The sequence below is a fragment of the Oncorhynchus clarkii genome, chromosome 4, assembly GCF_045791955.1.
Source record: "Oncorhynchus clarkii lewisi isolate Uvic-CL-2024 chromosome 4, UVic_Ocla_1.0, whole genome shotgun sequence".
Lineage (NCBI taxonomy): Eukaryota > Metazoa > Chordata > Actinopteri > Salmoniformes > Salmonidae > Oncorhynchus > Oncorhynchus clarkii.
The window spans coordinates 30,089,487-30,113,237 of NC_092150.1; the positions used below are offsets into that span (position 1 = coordinate 30,089,487).

General features: G+C 41.2%; 1 protein-coding gene across 2 annotated transcripts; it reads right to left on the bottom strand.

Moving 5' to 3' along the window:
* Positions 1-5,727: 5,727 nt before the first annotated feature.
* Positions 5,728-14,273, bottom strand: LOC139406715 (SERPINE1 mRNA-binding protein 1-like). 2 transcript variants are annotated; one of them, XM_071149669.1, is made up of 9 exons: positions 13,907-14,273; positions 12,223-12,418; positions 10,927-11,076; positions 9,563-9,631; positions 9,171-9,245; positions 8,826-8,997; positions 8,671-8,730; positions 8,306-8,551; positions 5,728-7,251 (listed from the first exon to the last, which is right to left on the bottom strand). In XM_071149669.1, exons 1-9 carry the CDS (start codon positions 14,160-14,162, stop codon positions 7,192-7,194), a joined length of 1,284 nt encoding a protein of 427 aa, XP_071005770.1. In that variant the 5' UTR covers positions 14,163-14,273; the 3' UTR covers positions 5,728-7,191. The 2 variants fall into 2 exon arrangements, with proteins under 2 accessions (XP_071005770.1, XP_071005769.1); XM_071149668.1 differs by having other exon boundaries at positions 9,563-9,634; positions 13,907-14,267.
* Between the last annotated feature and the right edge of the window lie 9,478 nt (positions 14,274-23,751).

Genomic DNA, 23,751 nt, shown 5'->3' on the forward strand with positions numbered 1-23,751 from the left:
TGACTACTTGTTCTCAGTGACCTGTGTGGTGAGATACTTTTTTTTAGTTTTTTTTTATTAATTTTTATTTTATTTTTATTAACAACAAAACAATACATAAAGCACATGAGGGAACGCAAGAATACATAGATTACAAACAATGGACAATCGAGCTAGGGGGTACAATATTACATTACAATTACACAAGGACCTTAAGGGACATGCATACACTTACAATTCTAACAGCTTTTTTGTTAGTAGAGCATTTAACCGTCTTAAAATACAGTTCAATTTCTTTTTGTAGGGTACGAAAATGTGGTTTTCTGTTTACATTTGTGTATATGAAATTTGGCCAAAAGAATAATGAAATTAATTACATAATGTTTCAGCTTATTTCTATTGTATGTAAATAATCCAAACAGTACATCTCTCCACAATAGTGTAAAATCTTCATAAATGTGTTCAATTATAAACCTACTGATGTCTTGCCACAGTTTTCTTACATGCATACAATGCCAAAAAAGATGCAACACTGTTTCTGGGTGGTCATTACAAAAGGAGCAATTTGAGTTGATGGTTTCCTTAAACTTCTTTATATAGTGGTTGGCAGGATAATCTGACGAGCGTTGAAACCGGTGTAGTACGATTTAATCTTAGTCCTGTATTGACGCTTTGCCTGTTTGATGGTTCATCGGAGGGCATAGCGGGATTTCTTATAAGCGTCCGGGTTAGAGTTCCGCTCCTTGAAAGCAGCAGCTCTACCCTTTAGCTCAGTGTGGATGTTGCCAGTTATCCATGGCTTCTGGTTTGGGTATGTACATATGGTCACTGTGGGGACAACGTCATCAATGTACTTATTGATGAAGCCAGTGACTAATGTGGTGTACTCCTCAATGCCATCGGAAGAATCCCGGAACATATTCCAGTCTGTGCTAGCATCCGGCCCTCCCCACCACTCAGTTAAATTCAAGGGGCTTTATTGTCATGGGAAACATATATTTACATTGCCAAAGCAATGAAATGGATAAACAAAAGTGAAATAAACAATAAAACGTGAACAGTAAATATTACATTTACACTCACTCAGCAACAGTCTGTCTCACTGCCTGACAGTCAGGAGCAGGTCACAGTGAAATATATTTTCGAGGGAAATGCCTTCTCTCTGGTGCATCTTTGGCTCCCGAGTGGCGCAGGGGTCTAGCACTGTATCTCAGTGCTAGAGGCGTCACTACAGACACCCTGGTTCAAATCCAAGCTGTTTCACAACTGGCCGTGATTGGGAGACCCATAGGGCTGTGCACAATTGGCCCAGCGTCGGCCAAAGGTGTAGGCCATCATTGTAAAATAAGAATTTGACATTTTGCCATTAGCACATTTAGATTTGAGGTAAAATTGTTTTTCTTTATCTTTATTAAGGTTAAGGAAATCGAGAAATACATTCTCCCATTAAAAAAAAACAAAAGTCATCAAGAATATTAACAATTATAAAACTGTGAATATCTTTCCATAATTCTTTTAAATGTAGACAATGCCAAAATAAATGTGAAACGGTTTCTGGATGCTCAACACAAAAAGTACAATCAATGTTAATGTCTTTTTTTAGTTTCTTCGGGTAATGATTCGCAGGGTAATACTTATGGATCATTCTGAAAGAGACCTCTTTGACTTTGTTAAGCAAGTATTTGTGTGGTAATAACCAGACTTTTTTCCAACAGACATTAGTGACCAATGTATTCCAGTAACTTGTGACATAAGGAATGGATACAATATCCCTTTGAAATAAAGTTCTTTCTGTTGTTCTGAGGGAGCAAGGAGAAGCTGATGTCCTTGCACAGCTCTCTGGTCTTGGCCATTGTGGAGAGGTTGGCGTCTGTTTGATTGAGTGTGTGGACAGGTGTCTTTTATACAGGTAATGAGTTCAAACAGGTGCAGTTAATATAGGTAATGAGTGGAGAACAGGAGGGCTTCTTAAAGAAAAACTAACAGGTCTGTGAAAGCCGGAATTCTTACTGGTTGGTAGGTGATCAAACACTTATGTCATGCAATAAAATGCAAATGAATTACTTAAAAATCATACAATGTGATTTTCTGGATTTTTGTTTTAGATTCCGTCGCTCACAGTTGAAGTGTACCTATGATAAAAATGACAGACCTCTACATGCTTTGTAAGTAGGAAAACCTGCAAAATCGGCAATGTATCAAATACTTGTTCTCCCCACTGTATGTCTATTCCTCGTGAAGCCAGATTGGGTCTCTTCTATAATTGAGTCCAATACTGCCTTCATTCTTTTTGCAAATATAGAGGCAAATATTTTGTAGTCATTATTGAGCAGACTGATTGGACGCCAATTATCGAGTAGAAGCAAGTCTTTCTTGGGCTTAGGTATTAATGTAATCAGACCTTGAGTCAAACTGGGAGGGAGAGCATTGTTTACAATGCTTTCAGAAAAGACCTCTAACAAATGGGGCCGACTGTTGAGAAAAAGTTTTGTAAAACTCTGCAGATATGCCATCAGTCCCAGGAGACTTATTATTTTTAAGGTGTTCAATAAAATAAATGTCTCTTCAAGTATAATAGGGTCATCACACTGTTCCCTCTCAGCCTCCCCAATTGATTTCACCCCCCCCAAGAGAGTCAAAGAAAAGAGTTGAGGAAACCCCACAATACTTAGAACCATATAAATTCCTGTACAAGTTGCAACTAAAGTTAGAGATTAATTTGGGATCATCTGTGATGAGACCATTAATATTTAATTGTTGAATTGTATTATTTTTAGAGTGGTATTTTTTTTAACCTGAAAAAATAACATGAATTTTGTTCACCCTCCTCTAGCCACTTCTTCCTAGATCTGACAAAGGCTCCCTCTTCTTTCAGTTTATACATATCATCCAACTTGCTTTGTAGCTCAAACAGAACAGATTTGTCCTCCTCTGAGAGACTTTGAACAAGAGATCTTTGTAATTACACTTTCTTCTTCAGCTCTCCTTGTCTTGGCAAGAATACTCACATATCTTCTTAAATGTTTTCCAACCTCATATTTAAAAAGCTCCCAGTTATTACTGTATGAATTGTCATTTATAGCTTTGTTCCAAAAGTGTGTATTTCAATTGTTTATCTCCATCTTGACCAACTCATGTTTTAATATAGAGCTATTAAGCTTCCAGTAGGATGCTCTGCCAAGGCCATTATCAGAGATCAAAAGTTTAATGTCAATATAAATAGCTCTATGATCAGTAAAGGGAGTAGCAAGTATGTTAACAGAAATACCCTGTTCATCAAAACATTTAGACACCAGCCAAAAATCTATGCATGATTGTCTGGGGCATGCCTTATTACTCCATGTGAAAGACTTGTCATTAGGAAACTTTACTCTCCACTGCAATTTTTTCAATTTTATTTCACCTTTATTTAACCAGGTAGGCAAGTTGAGAAGAAGTTCTCATTTACAATTGCGACCTGGCCAAGATAAAGCAAAGCAGTTCGACACACAAAACAACACAAAGTTACACATGGAGTAAAACAAACATACAATCAATAATACAGTAGAAAAATAAGTATATATACGATGTGAGCAAATGAGGTGAGGTAAGGGAGGTAAAGGCTAAAAAAAGGCCATGGTGGCGAAGTAAATACAATATAGCAAGTAAAACATGGGAATGGTAGATTTGCAGTGGAAGAATGTGCAAAGTAGAGATAGAAATAATGGGGTGCAAAGGAGCAAAATAAATAAGAGGTAGTTGCTTGGGCTAAATTATAGATGGGCTATGTACAGGTGCAGTAACCTGTGAGCTGCTCTGACAGCTGGTGCTTAAAGCTAGTCAGGGAGATAAGTGTTTCCAGTTTCAGAGATTTTTGTAGTTCGTTCCAGTCATTGGCAGCAGAGAACTGGAAGGAGAAGCGGCCAAAGGAAGAATTGGTTTTGGGGGTGACCTGCTGGGGCGCGTGCTACAGGTGGGTGGTGCTATGGTGACCAGCGAGCTTAAGGGGGGACTTTACCTAGCAGGGTCTTGTAGATGACCTGGAGCCAGTGGGTTTGGCAACGAGTATGAAGCCGGCCAACGAGAGCGTACAGGTCGCAGTGGTGGGTAGTATATGGGGCTTTGGTGACAAAACGGATGGCACTGTGATAGACTGCAACAAATTTATTGAGTAGGGTATTGGAGGCTATTTTGTAAATGACATCGCCGAAGTCGGTAGGATGGTCAGTTTTACGAGGGTATGTTTGGCAGCATGAGTGAAGAATGCTTTGTTGCGAAATAGGAAGCCAATTCTAGATTTCACTTTGGATTGGAGATGTTTGATGTGAGTCTGGAAGGAGAGTTTACAGTCTAACCAGACACCTAGGTATTTGTAGTTGTCCACGTATTCTAAGTCAGAACCGTCCAGAGTAGTGATGCTGGACAGGTGGGCAGGTGCAGGCAGTGATCGGTTGAAGAGCATGCATTTAGTTTTACTTGTATTTAAGAGCAATTGGAGGCCACGGAAGGAGAGTTGTATGGCATTGAAGCTCATCTGGAGGGTTGTTAACAGTGTCCAAAGAAGGGCCAGAAGTATACAGAATGGTGTCGTCTGCGTAGAGGTGGATCAGAGACTCACCAGCAGCAAGAGCGACATCATTGATGAATACAAGAATTGAACCCTGTGGCACCCCCAGAGACTGCCAGAGGCCGGGACAACAGGCCCTCCGATTTGACACACTGAACTCTATCAGAGAAATAGTTGATGAACCAGGCAAGGCAGTCATTTTTTGACTGTTGGTATAAAAAAATTTTTTGGGATGAAACATTGAATTTGGCCTAACTGCTATTAGCCCATTTAATAAGATTAATACATGGGAAAACCAGTCAAAAAATGTTATCAAAAGGAAGAATGTTTTTAAGTGTCTGTCCTATATCCGTGATGTTGTTAAAATAAAAAAATACTTCTTTTTTTTACTGTGAAAATACCTTTGACGTGGAAATTCACTGCCATACATTGTATGCCAAACCGTTCGCACACTAGACGTTTTCGTGAGTTGACCGCTTTTCAAGGTCTGACAAACACCTCAGATGTGGAAGGCCGAAATCGTCGTATTGCGATGCAGCCCAAACATCTATAGCTTTTATCAGAAGACTGATGGGGATTTTTCTATTATGCCAGAAGAGCATTTAAATAAAAATGTTCTCAAGCTCAGCTCAAGTGAACCGTTGATGTGAGGCCTAAGGAAATTAATTACCTCTTCAGCCTAACAGTAAGTCTGCCAGTGCTTCTATGCAGGGTCATCCATGTTCAAATGGTAGTTAAGCCCTATCTAGAAGTAATACTCCAAATGTCCACTGGAGGGCACTATTATTTTATAAGGCTTTAAACGCACCACCTTTTGGGAATATTGTCTTGTGAAGGCCAGAGTGGATGCAGGTTTTTGTTCCAGTTTGTAGTCGACAACAGAATTTAAAAGCTAAATTACATGGTTGGGGAGCTAAACAGTCTGTCCTCAGAATTAATGCAATCGGCCCTTAAAAGTAACATTTCTTGAATTCTACTATACTCAGAAACCAGTGCACCATTAAACAGCATTTGGATATATCAATATCCAGACTATGCAAAAAAAATAATTCAGAAAGAAAGTCCTGACTCTTATTTTACCTTTGCCACACAATTGCACCTTTATCTGTGAATTTATTTAATCATGAAAGAACACAGCTTTTCGTGTGTATGTGATTCTGTATTTATGTACGTGGCGGAATTGAAGTCATCACAATGCAAAAATGAATCGACCATCTTTATTTACCGACGGAGGTCTATAATGGCAGGGTTAGGATTCACACATCTGTAGAACACTAGGCTGACCCACACACAATTGTATTTCTTTCAGAGCAATTATGCAGTAGGGAGCCAGAGGGGAAATCAAAATGGAGGATCTTCAACCACCACAGGAAATACTGCAGGAGCAGGTTCACATTGTTATCAGTATACTGGGCTCCGTTCAGCAGGGTGCGGTGTACAGAGCGTTGCAGATAAATGCCATGAGTAGAGATGACATGACTCCTCACTGTCTGTTCTATACAATGCATTTCGATCTGAACGTTGCACAATGTGGTGCACTGCTGAATGCAGCCCTGGAATGGTGTGTAAACAGTGTGAGAAGGTCTGAGGGCTTCCAAAGGATCTGAGGTACATCACAAGTCTGTGGCTTCCTCTGTTTTTTTCCTTACCTCAGAGCTGAACTGATGTGGCAAATCTGTTTTCACATCAGTGCAGATGGAAGAAACAAGGAGAGGAAGCCACTGTCATTGAGACGCAGCTCAAGAGGGGTTAAATGAAATCGTACAGGGGGAACGGTTCACCTATAGCGCAACGAGCTAAATATGTCAGAGGGATACATTTTAAACCATTGAAGTATTCCTTCCCCCTGCTATCGAGTCCTTTGGAAACTCTTTTCGATACAAAATACATTTTAATAAACAACTGATTTAGGCTCCACTTTAAAAGTGTTAAGTGTATCTACACTTAAATAGTTAAAATGGAGATCAACAATCCAAGGCATGTCCCTATCCGCACCATCAGAAATAATATCTCACCTCAAGATCTCTTACCATAAATGTATTTTTCTTTTCCAGGCCTATATCATAGAGGTCTAGGCCTTAGTTAAAAAAAAAAAAAACACACAAAACTGCAAACTAAAGCAAAGTCCTTGAAATGTCACTGAGCGATGATACAGTAACCTCTTCAGAAATACCCAGTATGGTAAGAGCTAGTTGGCTTGGGTTCCATCCCTGCACAGCCTGGTTTGGAGTGATCATATAGCAAAGCAAGCTATGGGACACCACAAGCTCAAATTACAACTTTCTCATACCTTATATTTGGAAATGCGTATTTTCAAGCAGCAATACAAAAAAAGTATTAATGAAGAACGCATAATCTCTGAAAAAAATACTGTATGAAAACGTCCCTGCTACCTTGTTTCTAAGTACAAAACCTCTACCAATAATTTGCTCCGGAAGTAGCAAGAAGTCCTTTTCTTTTTGATTTCTATTTTTTCTTCTCCCATCTGTTTTTTTTCCTTATTTTCTTTTTAATAAAACGGGTAAAATTCAGTCCTCAGAAGCAAGTGTCATGGGCCATGACAGTCTTCTCCATCATATAATTTTTGCTGAAGGATCCAGAAACATGCAAGCCTCGTAGAGGGGCCTAGGGGTCTGCCTGGGGCTCTATGGGGCAGCCGCTCCATCTTAGGCCAGGGCCGGGAAGGCCTCGGGGTCATCCACGTTGGGCACGATCACCCCGCTCGGCTGGAAGGAGGGTTAGGAAAACAAGAAGGAACGAGAATGAGCAGACATATACAGTGAAATTATAACCATATATGATGTACTTAAACAATCCAAATTCTCTCAACTTCTAAATCGTATAAATTCTTGCCATATCAGACCAATAATAATAATAATACTAAACAAAAAGATGAACGCAACATGAATTAAAGATTTTACTGAGTTACAATTCATAAGGAAATCAGTCAATTTAAATAAATAATGCACTTCCCATAACTGGAAATAGATAACGTATCTGTAAACAAGATGCATAAGAATAATGGGCCTCTGGATCTCGTTGCGGTATTTTTGTGTATTCAAATTGACAATTGATCAAATGCAATTGTGTTTGTTGTCCATAGCTTATGCCTGCCCATACCATAACCCCACTGTTCACATCAGTAAATCGCTCGTCCACAAGAAACCATACACAGTCTGCGGTTGTGCGGCCGGTTGGACATAATGCCAAATTCTCTAAAACAACATTGCAGGTGGCTTATAGTAGAGAAATTAACATTAAATTCTCTGGCAACAGTTCTGGTGGACATTCCTGCAGTCAGTATGCCAATTGCACGCACCCTCAAAACATGAGACATCTGTGGCATTGTGTTGTGTGACAAAACTGCACATTTAAGAGTGGCCTTTTATTGTTCCCAGCACAAGGTGCACCTGTGTAATGATAATGCCATTTAATCGGCTTCTTGAATGCCACATCTGTCAGGTGGATGGATTATCTTGTCAAAGGAGAAATGCTCACTAACACGGATAAACAAATTTGTGCACAAAATGTGTGAAGGGTGTTCTCTTCTGGGATGAATTCTAGTCAACTCTACCAGGCAGATGGCGTGTACTTTTTATTAAATTTTTTATGTATCTGTGACCAACAGATGAATATCTGTATTCCCAATTATGTGAAATACATAGATTAGGGCCCAATGAATTTATTTCAACTGACTCATTTCCTTATATGAACTGTAACCCAGTAATATATTTGAAATTGTTGCATGTTACGTTCATTGTAGCATTAGTCCTTGTATACCTTGTCAGTCCGGCCTCCGCGGGCCGGCCTGGTGGGTGCTCCACCATCACGCTCGCGGGGCTCTCTGGGCTCACGCTCGCGGAACTCTCCCCGGAACTCTCCTCTGCCCTCCCCACGCCCACGGCCCCCCCTGCCACCACGGGGTCCACCACGACCACGGCTGGGGCGGCCCAGGTCCCCAAAGTTTATCTCCAACTGGGCTGTGATGTCATTGGCCGGCTTCCGGAAGTGGTGATCATCCTCTATCTGAAAGACGGGGGGGAAGGAGAGCATCGTCAATGACTGAACATTTGTTTCCTGCACACAAGTCAATCACATTCAGTCATCTTGACGTACATGTTTGTGGGTGCGAGGAGAGACCTCACCTTAGGGACGACTCCCTCAGCCTCCACTGCAGCTTCAATCAGAGTATCATCTTTCTTCTCCTTTATTGGAGAGAGCGGGAAGAAAATTGAGTTAGGAGGTTATGGAAAACAAAACGAAGGCCAAGTCAGTTTTGTGGTTTAGACAGTCCACTCACGTCCTTGGACTTGTGCAGCACGTATCCTTTCTTCCACTGGCTGTCGGCTCCCTCATTGGCCTTGCGGATGTTGAACTCCACCTTGGTTTTCTCTTTGTCCTGCTGGGCCTTCCATTCATCCAGAGTCATCTCCTTGGGTTCCACTTCCTTAGGTTCACCAACCTCATTCTCCCTACAACAGACAGATTAGAAAAAATAACTGTCAGAACACACAACTGGGTAGAGAAAAAATATGGAGGAAAAGCCATCCAGCCCACACTGTTAAATCCCTGCGAAGGAGAGAAGAAGTGCACACTTTGGGGAGAAGAGGGAGATGTGATAGAAGGCTCAGCCATATCAACTCACTTATTCTCAGAGTCGGCGGGCAGATGCTCCTCTCCCTCAGGGGTCTCCTCGGTCACGTTTGATTGGTCAAGCTCGCTGTGGAGAGGGGAAAAAAAGGAGTTTAGCTTCACCTGAGTGTCCACATCAGCTTAGCTCCACCTGTACATTAACGCCAAATGAACAGCCCTGTGTGGCTGCACGGCATTCCCATCCACATCACTCATTCTCATACATTCAATATGCTGAAAGGCGATGCTACCAGGACAATATAGAGACTGGGTGTCTTGACTCAACATGTTGACTTTAGTTTACACACAACCACACAAGTTAAATCAAAACTCTTCCTTGAGGTTTGTATACATACTCTGTCTTTTAGAGAGGGTGTGTTGTGCTAGGTCGGCAGTGCAACTCACCCCATCTCATCCTTGACGGTGCCCCAGTTGTGAGATCCACTTCCTCCACGCTTCTCCTCACCTTTCTGGCTGCTGAAACAACGTCTGGGCTTTAGCTCACACCTTCACTTCAATAGTCTCTCCAGCAAAAAAATCAGTTTATTTCAATGAGACAAACCTGGATGGGAAAACGTTAAATAAGTAGTTCTTATACTTCTAGGGCCAGTTCTCCAGATACAGATTAAGCGTAGTCCTGGACTACAAAGCAAGCTCAATGGAGGATCTCCATTGAAATGTATTTTTAGTCCAGGATTAGTGTTAATCTGAGTTCGCGAAACTGTGGCTCGTTCGCAACCAACAGGCGGAACCGCTACTAGCGGGAGGTTACATGCACCTGCGGGCTAAACTAAGCTGGATTGCAATAACATAAAAAACAAACACAAGGATAAAACAGCAGATCAGTTGATCACTCGTTGTTACCATGTCAAGCGATTATGATACCACACAGCTGGTCTAGATTCTCTACTCCCCGCCCCCAATGAAACTGACCTATCAGGAGCATTGGAAACCAAGGCTGATGAACGTATAAAATTTAAAAAAATACAGTGAGGCCTATATTTTATTCAAATACTTCACCTTAAAATGGCAAATTAATATGCCATTCAAGACTTTATAGACTACATTTTCATTTGATAAAGAAATAGATAACTCAATCAAGATTTACTTGATCTAGTTACACATTTCAAATCTTGGACAGTCCAGGGATACCCCCCCTGGATCTTGATAAGAAATGGCCATATGAGAAAATGTTATTTTAAAAACAGTTGTATTTAATAGATTACATAAATTGGAAATGAATCAAATAAGAGTAGGCTACACCATCAACATTAGTTTTCCATTCATACAGCGTGTCGGGTAAATTGGCACAGTAGATTTGCCATGGTAAACAAGGAAATATTATATTTCAGTTGTACAGAATGATTGTAAAACAGATAAAAATCACCCGTAGTTTGGTTAACTAGCAATATTATACATTTTCCAATGAGAATACCCTCCAGGGGGGGAAAGTGTTGGAAAATGTTGGTTGCAATCATGACTAAAATAACCATGATATCTGCGTTATGTAGAGGTAAATCGGTGGCGGATGATGATTGCCATTGTGTCTATGTGTCTTTAGCTCATATTGATGGTTTAAGAGATCAGCTGGTGATAATCTAGTGGCCACCTGTGGCAGCAATATACCCCGTGTTTCCCAGCCCTGGACTAAAAACTTTAGAACCGAGATTCTCCATTCGAGCAGGAAAAAGGCCTAATAATGAGATACGTCTTATCCATCCTTGAGTTAAGCTAGCTACATAATTCACAGCATGACACAGAAGACTTACGATCGATCGTTGCCGCTGTGTCTGTCAAATTCACGCTTTCCTCTGGCATCGAAGCCGTCGCTCCTGCCCATGCCTCGGCCCCTGCTGCCCAATCCCCTGCCCCTGCCGCCGCCACCACCACGTCCTCTCATCGGCCTTTCCCCAATGGGCCTGGGAAGACAGACAAGGAACCAAACCAATCAGCAGCCTGCCCCAAAGGAGGGAACAGTTGATGTGTATTCATTGAGGTTAAAACATTCAGAAAGGTGCAGATAGAAAAGTAATGAATAGAGCCGATGAATAGAGTTTTCTGACCGATCTGTACTGTTATATCCCAACGAACAGACCCCAGTGCATGACCCAAAACACAATGGATTATATATGACCAATACTGTGAACTACACTGAAACAGTATTATAGCAAACATAACTTATCTCTCCTTAGGCAGGACTCTACGCTGACAATTATTATTTTTTTTAGGGAGGGAGCATAAGTTGAAAAATATAGACAGACAAATAAATTCCAGAGCACAATAAAAACATTTGAGGGAATAAAGCTTGAATCTTTAATTTTCTAGACACACTGCCTAAAATAAAATTCCAGGGCACATAGCAAAATATTTAGGCACATATGTGAGTAAAATGGTTGCACTGTAGAGCCCTGCCTTAGGCACTGTTTGAATACTTTAAAAACACTTGCGCTTCTTTGGCGTAGTCATTGTTGGATTACGAGCCCCCCCCAAATCCCCTGGCTATTCATGATAGACCAGCAACTCTTTCCACAAAGGAAGGAGGGACGCATTTTAAACGCATTCAAACAGGGTTTATATATATGTCACACCACCCTTTTCCTACACACCCTACTGTGCTGTAACAGGTTAAGCTAAGTGACAAGACAAAGCTGAGGAATTATCAGTGAAGGTGGTGTGACTTTCTCTGCTGCTGAAAAGTAGTGAAGTGGACCCCATAATTAAGATGTGGTTGGGTTACCTCTGACAGCCTGAGGGGAAATAGTCCTGTCAAATGGAGAAGGGGGTTGTTTTTGTTAACACAATTAAAGGCCTGGTTAGTGTTCATTTTAAAAGGAAAGACCTGTACTGTCCTACATTAGAGTGCCGGTGTGGGTATCAAAGTCTTAAATGAGGACTAATACACGTGTATTTGTAAAAAATCAGATGGGTTACTGTTCGGATGGAACAAAGGCCTGCACACAGACAGATCTTAGTCGTGTTATTGTTTGGGGTAGTACCGGTTTTAAAAAAAAGTATTATCCTGTTTGGTGCAAACTGAATATACCCCTGCTCTACCCAGTACTCACTTCTCCACAGAGAATTCTCCTCCCTCGCCAGGCTTCTCCTCTCCGCCGGGGGGCCTCTCGAAACGGCGTGGTGGCCGTCTGTCAGTCCGGGGGGGTCTGTCTGTAGGGGGGCGGCCCTCGCCCTGGAACTCACGGGGCGGTCCACTGGCTGGGCCCTGACCCTCAGGCCTGCGACCCATCCTCCTGGGACCAGGTCCTGGAGCAGGACAGAGCATAGGAATTATTAATCCCCTTATGAGAAAATGTGGGGTTTTGGTTCTTTGAAAAACAAAAGGAGTACAAGGGTAATTTTCTCAAGAGCTTTGCTAGCGAAAATAACTAAAACAGGGGTGTGAATTGGTGACTACTGTCATTAAAGCGAGAGCTTTTCTCAAGACCAGTCTCCAAAAAAGTGAGCAGGACTGACGTTCTGAACTAGAATGTACGGGCTTATTCATTTAACATGCAGAGGAATACAATTAAAATGTCAACTTCTTTATAAACCTATGAACTAACATTGAACTTGGTATTATGCACCATGCCAGTACTAGCCGATGGAAACATCCCCCAAGTATGGTCTGACAAGTCCCTCCCACTGTTGACCAAAATAGACTCCCACCCCTACATCCCAGCAGCTGAATGCACGTTGAAGCACCTGTCTCCTCTTCTCTCGGGTTTACATGTTCGACTTTGTTACTGACTGGTGTAAGTAGGATGGAACGTCCTAACACAATACAGGGGCTTCCTATTTTACTTTGATTGTGTAGACCCGTCTAAAGTTAGCCAGTAACGTACGAGTGCTCACTAATACGAGAACGTACATGTAACAAGTTGTTTGTCCAATTGATATAGTCGTGTCCTGTGTGTTCACTGAGTAGCATGCTCGTGAAGCTGTGTTATCTGACAAAAACACCAAACGCCCATATTCTCATTCACAACCGCGATACGCCACGCAAGATGACGCAATTCCCTGCCTAGTCAAGAACGTGTTGGTGCTGTTGTACACCCCAAGCCACGAGGTTGGTCACGACGCGGGTTAATAATGCGGGTAGCGAAAGACTAGCAAGATACGTTAATTAGTCAGATAAACGACCCTCAAATGTAACAAGGAGGAGGCATTTTGGTAGGCCGTCATTGTAAATAAGAATGTATTAATTAACTGACTTGCCTAGTTAAACCCATTTTTTTTAGTACGATCGCTTCGCTTGTGGAAGTTGGCTTACACCAATGTGTAAATACACGGTTCGCTAGCTAACGTTAGGTGAATAATTTCAGTTGCACGAAACTGACAATTCGCCAATCGTGCATTTAGCAAGTACGTAGCTACCCATCCAACACTGATCAACCGGCATTTAGCAAACAAACTGACGTTGGTAAGCTAACGTCAGCTAGCTAATTAACTAGTTAATTATCCTGGCTAAACAAGGCCCCTAAGAGGCGTTTTATTGGCAGCAAAACAAGTTCGCCAGCAGGTTCGTTATCAGGGGACACAAACTACCACACACTGTTGTGACACTTTTTTGCAACGAATGCGATAAGCTGATCAACTTTAGTTGCGATCTGAACTGACACACTAAAGGAATCATGTCGACCTCATGGAGGGTTTGAAACCATTGCTAGCTAGCTAACATTAAATGCTGAACTATCCAGCGATAACTGCGATTTTGCAGACCAATCCGACATTTACTGCAGGAAACAGTCTTACCATCTTTCTTCAGAGGCACGGGTGCCAGAGGCTCATCTTTCTTATCAGCAGGGACCATCTTTCTATCTTTCTGGGACTCCTTTTTCTGGAGTTTGGCGGCTTGGGCTGCGGTCTTGGCGGCACCAGGGACAGGAGCCTCCTTCTTCTTGTTCTCCGCCTCCTTCAACAGCTCGAACGGGTCCGACTCGTCGTCAAATAGTTGGTCGAATCGGTTGGCTATGGCGCAGCCGAAACCTTCTTGCATATGTCCGGGCATGATGGCGCCCCTTCAGCAGGATTTTCCTCCGATTCTACGAGGCTTGGTGCGAACACTTCGCTAAATGATGCCACAAGATGGCTGGGAAAAGGACCGCCTTCTCTTCCGGCGTGATAGACATCCGGGGCCTCAACTTTGGCGCCAGGTGGGGCGTGTAGTTCTTTGATGGGGGAGAGTTTCGCGAAAACATAAGGGGCGGATCACTCAATAAAATACAGTACCCACAACGATGGACTGGGTGAATGCTTTTGCGCTTCTCCATTTGACAAGCATGAATGTTATATCTATATCTGTTGTAGTTTGCTATTTGCGTTCATTTATATATTTTGTTTGTATGGGAGAGCTTTCCCAGCCTTTCTATAATCATCTAAACCAACTCTATGCTATACACACACCCACTAGCCATGCTCACCTTCAAACCCTTTGCTACATTGTTTCTCCAAAGAAAGACTCCATAGTTCTTTGCCATATATTAATTTAACCTTTATTTAACTTGGCAAGTCAGTTAAGAACACACTCTTATTTACAATGATGGCCATTGTGCGCCACCCTATGGGACTCCCAATGGACAGGACCTGATGTGATATTGCCTGGATTCAAACCAGGGACTGTAGTGATGCCTCTTGCACTAAGGTGCCTTAGACCGCTGCGCCACTTGGGAGCCCATAGCAATTTGGCCTACATAACCAAGTCTGTCTTTCAAATCTAAAACACTGTTCTGGTAGTCAACTGAGACATCTGTGCATATTTCAGAGCAGTCAATAGTTTGTGACCTTTTTTAGGTATCAGTCAATGTTGTAGCTTTGCTGTGTATAGGACCTAGGGGCTATTGATGATTTCATTGCCTATGTGCAGGAAGGCTGATCAGCAACTTACAGTGACACAGAAAGTGTGGGGGCCGACTAGTGTGCGACCCACTTTAGATGGATGCTGCTAGCTAAAAGAGAACCAGTAATCATCATTAGGCAGAAGAAAGGTCAGGAAAGGTCATTTGAGGGCAGCAGATGGCAGCCATAGGCTACTTGTCAGTCAGAGAAGAGCCAGGACCGCTGATCTCTATCTTATTACAGAGGCCTAATCAGGGTTTGAATTACTGTTTGTAGCCTATGGAGTGTATAAGAATTATATTTGTGTGAAGTAGCCTCTGGAGCACTGAGATCTGGGCCTGAATTTATCAAGCACCTCACAGTGCTGATATAGGAGCAGGTCCTGTCCATAATAATCAGTTTCATTATAGAAAGGCTAAATTGATCCTAAATAAGCACTCCTACTCCGAGACATTTGATTAAAACGGACCCAGACCTAGATAGGTGTATTTTCCTGCTAGGAGTGCAGTAAGACACCTGAGCCCCAACTGATGTCTGTCAACATGAGTGTAAATTGAGGGATGACAAGTTAATAGTCACAGCCACATCTATAGTGGGAGAATCAACCAGACTGAGAAATGAGGACAACTAAGTGTTACACAACAGAAGAAAGATGGTTCATTATCAGTATCTTTGTTATACAGGAGAGAAGCTCCATTTTACATCCACTTTTCCTGGCTGCCCAGTGCTCAGCCCATTCTGGCCATGACTGGTTCTGTTAAAGGTTTACTTTAGCCCATCACAGAATGCTGTCTCCTGAAATAAATATGTGAAAAGTGATAGACCTTTAAATTAAGTTAATAAAATAAAATGTGAAGGGAACAATATTAGGCCATTATTCTGGTTAATAGTCTAGGCTACTGAACAGATAAAATGGCAAATTCGAACAAGATTGAGAGCCTCGATTGTTGGGGAGAAGAACCTTTATTCAACAAGCTCTTACAGTCTGCAGAATTATCCCCCATGTGAATATGATGATTCATGATTTTGAGCCCGCAAAAGCCAATTGCTAATCATCCCCACCATGCTGCAGATGGGACAGTGTGACAGTGATTGAGCTGTCAGGACATCACATCTAACGGTGCAGAGGGGATTATCCTATGAGGCAGGATCAAAGCAATTTACAACTTTTCTAATTAATCTCAGGCGGGATATCTATCTAATTGTCTGGATTTCTGGAGCACTGCACAGCATTATATCTTCTTGCTTCCTATAGCCTATTGTTGTTGTTGAGAGACAGAAGTGTATGGGGGATGGAAAGTGTATGCACATCAATGACCTAAATCTTAATCCTACACCACAACTTTCGTGAAAGCATATAGCTGCTCAGGATTCACATGAACAAGGACATCTGCATTTATGAAGGTTTTCGTCATGGGTTCGTTTTGCGTGTTTCTCTGCGGCATGGTTTGCAGCGGTGGGAAAAGTATACTCAAAAGTCATACTTGAGTAAAAGTAAAGATGCCTTAATAGAAAATGACTCAAGTAAAATTGAAAGTCACCCAGTAAAATACTACTTGAGTAAAAGTCTAAAAGTATTTGGTTTTAAATATACTTAAGTATCAAAAGTAAATGGAATTGCTAAAATGTACTTAAGTATCAAAAGTAAAAATACAAATATGAATACTTTTATATTATTAATTCCTTATATTATGCAAACCAGACAGAACAATTCCTTGTTATTTTAATTTATGGATAGCTCACTACAACACTGACAATAATTTACAAACAAAGCATTTGTGTTTAGTGAGTCTGCCAGATCAGAGGCAGTAGGGATGACCAAATATGTTCTCTTGACTAGTGCATGAATTGGACCATTTTCCTGTCAAAATGTAGTACTTTTGGGTGTCAGGGAAAATGTATGGAGTAAAAAGTGCATTATTTTCTTTAGGAATGTAGTGAGTAAAAGTTGTCAGAAATATAAATAGTAAAGTACAGATAACCCCCAAAGCTACCTAAGTAGTACTTTAAAATATTTTTACTTAAGTACTTTACACAACTGATGGTTTGGGCATTCTGCAACCTGAAACTCAGCGAGGAAGCTATGCTTACAGACACCGGCAGAGGACAACAGCTGCAGGGTGTGTGCCCACCCTCCCCCGGAGCAGATATACTACCACATGCACCGCGGGGACACCACAGAGGCCAGGATCACACAGACCACCTATGTTAACATTTGGGCAGAGAGTACTGCTGACAGCCTCCTAACGATGGGACCGCACCAGACTTATGTGAAGCCAGCAATCAATCGTGGCACAATTTGGATTGATTGGCACTAGGCATTATTCAGCCAGTGATGGTATATCTTGTGAATATTTCTATGTTTTGTCTAGGCTATGTTGAGAGTAGGCTATATGCAGTTTTGGTTTTATTTCAATGTCTGGTGAAACCTTTTGATTGCTTGTTATCACAGCACAAAAAAAACAAGCAAGCCAGGGAAACAATTATGTGAAGTGGATCATACATTTACAGTAGCTCCCCCTATATGCTGATTAAAATTAACAAAATCACTACACTTAATTGATGACATTACAGTGTAGGTCTACCACTTTGAAGCCACAGTCATTCAGGGCTATCAGTGGTGCATACATGTTAATTAAAGCCATATGGTTTATTGGAATGCTATTACATTATTTGACACATCAAATAATACACATACTTTCAAATGTGTTTGTGGAATTCCTTGTGAGGTCTGACAACACATGCAATACAGACACAATACATTAGTAGCAGCATCAATGAGTGACACGGTGGCAATCAAATCAGAACCTAATACCAGCAGCACTCATTGTCTGTGAGGCCTCCCAATGTAGGCAAATAAGGCAAACAGAATTCATCACTTCCATCAATGAAATAGTGACAATCAGATGAGATTCTTTCTCGCGTCTCAGTCGTCTGCAGGACAGGAGTCTCAGTCCATTAGATGGGAGTTATGTCCCATCCACTGTTCCTTCAATCAGGCTACTGTGGAGTAGCTCAAATACCCTTCTTTTCCTCCTTCAGTTTCCTGCATACTTTGTCTTCCAGTTCCAGTAGTTTATCATACAGGGCCTCGGACATGTCCCCATCAATATCCATCTGTGAAGGGAACAGAGAGGCAATCAGACACAGCAGGGGACTGATGGCATGTCAGAGTGGATTTGACAAGAATAGAAACAGAAGTCCTGTCATCTGTCAGATAGAATAACTACTTAATATTTCATCATTTGGATGGATCCAATATTCATCTATAGCAACATTCCACCACTTCAAAATTATCTAGAGTATTACAAAATTGGGTGGTTCGAGCCCTGAATGCCGATTGGCTGACAGCCGTCGTATATCAGACTGTATACCACGGTTATGACAAAACATGTATTTTTACTGCTCTAATTACGTTGGTAACCAGTTTATAATAGCGATAAGGCAACTCGGGAGTTTGTGGTATATGGCCAATATCCCACAGCTAAGGGCTGTATCCAGGTACTCCACGATGCGTCGTACATAAGAATAGCCCTTAGCCGTCGTATATTGGCCATATACCACACCCCCTCTGGCCTTATTGCTTAAATATAATCACCCAAATTAATATAAATACTTAACCACGCTGATATGATTGAAATTGATATCTTGCTTGGTTGGTAGATTGGTACAAAAAAAATACAGAAGGGTAATGTGTTAAAAACACCCAACAATACAAATATGTGATGAACATGTGATGTCACAGATTCAAATAACTGTGCAGATGGCTTCCAATGTTTTACGTGTACAGTATCACTCCCGTTTTAGAATCAGTCTGGATTTCCCGGATCTGTGGTTTGTATACCTTGCGAGGTTGTGTGTAATTGTTTCCCAGGCTTGAGGTTAGACTGTGGTATTTAGTCCAAGGATCCAGCAACTCAGGTTTTTGCATAAACAGCCAGAACTGCACAATGAAAAGAGGCACAGATGAATCAAACTCTTAAAAATAGATTTGATTGAGTCACAACAAATGCAGAGCATCTAACAACCAATAACCTAGTGATAATACTGTGTGTACTATCAATACCTGACCTCTGGCAGTCTCTATGGGGGTGCCACAGGGTTCAATTCTTGGACTGACTCTTCTCTGTATACATCAATGATGTCGCTCTTGCTGCTGGTGAGTCTCTGATCCACCTCTACGCAGATGACACCATTCTGTATACTTCTGGCCCTTCTTTGGAAACTGTGTTAACAACCCTTCAGGCAAGATTCAATGCCATACAACTCTCCTTCCGTGGCCTCCAATTGCTCTTAAATACAAGTAAAACTAAATGCATGCTCTTCAACCGATCACTGCCTGCACCTGCCCGCCTGTCCAACATCACTACTCTGGATGGCTCTGACATAGAATACGTGGACAACTACAAATACCTAGGTATCTGGTTAGACTGTAAACTCTCTTTCCAGACCCACATCAAACATCTCCAATCCAAAGTTAAATATAGAATTGGCTTCCTATTTCGCAACAAAGCATCCTTCACTCATGCTGCCAAACATACCCTTGTAAAACTGACCATCCTACCAATCCTCGATGTCATTTACAAAATAGCCTCCAATATCCTACTCAACAAATTGGATGCAGTCTATCACAGTGCCATCCGTTTTGTCACCAAAGCCCCATATACTACCCACCATTGCGACCTGTACGCTCTCGTTGGCTGGCCCTCGCTTCATACTCGTCGCTGGCTCCATGTCATCTACAAGACCCTGCTAGGTAAAGTCAGTCCCCCCTTATCTCAGCTAGCTGGTCACCATAGCATCACCCACCTGTAGCACGCGCTCCAGCAGGTATATCTCTCTGGTCACCCCCAAAACCAATTATTTCTTTGGCCGCCTCTCCTTCCAGTTCTCTGCTGCCAATGACTGGAACGAACTACAAAATCTCTGAAACTGGAAACACTTATCTCCCTGACTAGCTTTAAGCACCAGCTGTCAGAGCAGCTCACAGATTACTGCACCTGTACATAGCCCACCTATAATTTAGCCCAAACAACTACCTCTTTCCCTACTGTATTCATTTTATTTTATTTATTTATTCTGCTCCTTTGCACCCCATTATTTTTATTTCTACTTTGCACATTCTTCCACTGCAAATCTACCATTCACGTGTTTTACTTGCTATATTGTATTTACTTTACCACCATGGCCTTTTTTTGCCTTTACCTCCCTTCTCACCTCATTTGCTCACATCGTATATAGACTTATTTTTCTACTGTATTATTGACTGTATGTTTGTTTTACTCCATGTGTAACTCTGTGTCGTTGTATGTGTCGAACTGCTTTGCTTTATCTTGGCCAGGTCGCAATTGTAAATGAGAACTTGTTCTCAACTTGCCTACCTGGTTAAATAAAGGTGAAATAAAAATAAATAAATAAATAAAATACAGAAAAGTAATATGTTTCAATGGTTCACTGTGAGAGGTCAAATTATTTTTTGGTGCTAGTACATACCAGTGATGTCATGTTATCTGTGGAAAATTCCAGAGCCTCTGCTCTATTGTGTGTGTGTGTGTGTGTGTGTGTGTGTGTGTGTGTGTGTGTGTCCATTGCAGGGTGAATGTGTTTGTAAAGATTCTGATCTGTTGAAATGAGCACGAGGGATAAGACGCATCATCATGAAAATGTGATATTGCTTGACTTTGGGAATCAGGAGACTAAAAGCAATATATCTTAAAATATTGGATGTTGACATGCACAATTTTGTGGGACTAATGATAAAATGTTCCTTTAACAAATACTATTATCGCTCACACAGACAACACACACACCAGCCAGAGGATGGGCATGAGCAGGTTCCAGAGGAGTGTGGGGAAGGAAGGCAGGATACCATAGGTCAGGTTGGTCGTCGCAAAGCCTGGACAGATCACTGACGAGTACAGGCCCTGGAGGAAACACAAATGAATAAAGTTTATACAACGGGTGGGTCTAATCCTGAATTCTGATTGGTTAAAAGTGCATTCCAGCCGGTGTCTATTCTACAAGTTACCGCTGGCTAAATCTATGACGTTAAAATGCCTATTTACTCTGTTCCACCTGACTGCGCAATCCATTGTCTCATCAACCCAGACAGGGAAATTATAAACTTGATCTCCACTTTAAAAATAATCTAGACATTATGTCACATTTCTTTTATACTAACCTTTAGTTTTCAACAGTGGAGATCTGTATAAACCTCGCTGTCTGTCTCTCCGAGTCTGTCTCTCTGACATTTGCAACATTGTTTCAATAGGGGTCGGGGGTAGGGATGAGAGAGAGAGGCAGGCAGCGTTTCTCAGCCAGTCATTTTTATGGATATATACAAAGAAATGTCAATTGAAGAAAGGTGAAACAAAACGAAGTGCAACTATTTTGCAGTCTTTCCAGCTGGCCTCTACAATAAACATGAGTGTACAGAGCCCTGAGGTAAGCAGAATAGTACAGGTGACCCTGGAATTAGCAGTCAGCAAAAACACTCTCTAGGGAAGGAGAGGACAGAACCTATTGTCATAGAAACAGTGGTGTTAATTTTTTATGAAGAGCGTTGCTATGAGATGGATCCAGGGTCCTCTGCTGTAGAGGGAAAGTTAACTTAAGCAGGTGGTCCTCAATGTCTACAAAGTAATGATCTCAGGAGATGGATAAAAAGCCTATAACATGGTTTGAACAGATATCTTTATGATATATACTTGTACATACTATATACAGTACATTACCGGTCAAAAGTTTTACAACACCTTTTTTCTTTTTTTAAAACTATTTTCTACAATGTAGAATAAAACTGAAAACATCAAAACTTTAAATAAAACATATGGAAACACATAGTAACCAAAAAAAGTGTTAAACAAATGATTATAACTGCGATTCTGATCCAACCATAAATTCAGACATTATGCCCCTGGCCTGAGAGGATGGAAGTTCAACATGTACGCTAATGTTAACTATCTGGCCTAGAGTTTCGTTGCCCATGAGTTAGGCTGGCGAGCAAGCATTTTAGCCAGGTAGCCTAGGACAACAAAAACTAAAAGTGTATGACAGAGTCATAGACTGTTTAGGCGACATGAAAGATGATGGTATTGGCGCTTCTCTACAAGTTCGGTTAGTCAACATGTTTTTTTCTACTTGCATGCATACACAACACACACACACAGAAATCAGTACCATGCACAGCTACATCATATTTAGCATACGTTGATTGAACTACATCATTTTTGGTATCTTTTAGTTGTCAATGTATTAGACTAAGCATAGGTGATTAGATGATGTTAAAGTTGAAATGATGCTGGAATAGTGGAGGAAGCTCCTGTTTTCTTCACAAACTGCAATAACACTCTGTGGTTCTAAATCGATAGTTGTAAAATCAATAATAGTCCGAAAATGTCGGAAACATTACCTTACTTGACCATGCTGTAGGTCATGTAAATGTTTGTTACATGCAATACATTTTGAGGACTTCACCGGACAATGTTGCTCTCAGGTTTTTTTAATGAAACAAATGTGTGGTTGAATTTATTCTGCCACTTTTTCTTATTTTTGTCTCTACCTTAGGCCTATATATCAGGGTGTCAAGGCATAGGAACTAACATGTTATAAAGCAAACAAGCAATTATCCCAACGCATAGGTTGTAATATGGCTTGTCTTGGCTTCCCTGGTGACTTTACTCAAACCCTGCTACTGATTTTTCAGCTGTTTGATGCTGGTATACAACAGAAACTGAAAGTAAAATATGCAAAAATGTAACTTGAAAACAGGTATCTTAGACATATCACACATAGAACAGATCTACTGTTCCTCAGACTTGCTTTCAATAACAATGCCAGGTCAATAACTCACATTTCTATGTGAAATTTGTCATGGCTCCCAAAAATATATTTCAGCTTTAATGCCCTTTAATCACGACTTCTGCTAAGTTCATGCAGTTGAAATGTAGGAGGAAGTCGGACAATTTTTATCCCCATATTATACAACTTTGAAGGCAGTGAACAACAATGGTCACCAACTCGACAAAAGTGATCCACTCGAGCGCCCCCGCAACTGCAGATACACATGAAAACATGAAATGAGGTGCACAAAAATAATATAACATTCAAAATGGGTAAATCTTTCCTTTAACTGGAACAGTAACGTATAAAACGTGTCCTCGGCTACTGTCAACGCATTTTTACATTACTGTAGTTTCTAATATTACAGTAACCTCACTGCCACTATAGTAAGTTAAGGAAAGAGCAAGTTGCAATAGATTTTCCTCGACCATAAACCGCGACAGAGAGTAAAAAAGCAACAACGTTTCTTTATCTGTTTGCTCCAGTAAATTACACGACTTTAGTCATTCTTGCTCATTCAAATTAATATAATAATGGACAACTGTTAGGGGCGGCAGGTAGCCTGGTGGTTAGAGCGTTGGACTAGTAACCGAAAGGTTGCAAGATCGAATCCCTGAGCTGACAAAGTAAAAAAATCTGTCATTAACCCAATGTTCCAAGACTGTCATTGAAAATAAGAATTTGTTCTTAACTGACTTGCCTAGTTAAATAAAGGTATAAAATACAGAAACACATTTTCTGAACTACTTACTACTCACTGGAGGCTTCTTGCCATGGATCATCACTGGAGGCTTCTTGCCATGGATCATCACTGGAGGCTTCGTGCCATGGATCATCAGGTAGAACCCACTGCTATGATGTGATTGGATGTCGCCCCAGCGATAGACCACAGTCAGTCAAGAACCAAGATATAATTTGGC

Excerpts from the sequence above, each read along its gene's own strand:
- LOC139406715 (XM_071149668.1), bottom strand. The coding sequence starts at position 14,162 with ATGCCCGGACATATGCAAGAAGGTTTCGGCTGCGCCATAGCCAACCGA. Across the intron at positions 9,635-10,926 it reads CACAGCGGCAACGATCGATC|CAGCCAGAAAGGTGAGGAGA; the intron begins GTAAGTCTTCTG and ends ACGTTGTTTCAG. Across the intron at positions 8,731-8,825 it reads TGCTGCACAAGTCCAAGGAC|GAGAAGAAAGATGATACTCT; the intron begins GTGAGTGGACTG and ends TCTCCAATAAAG.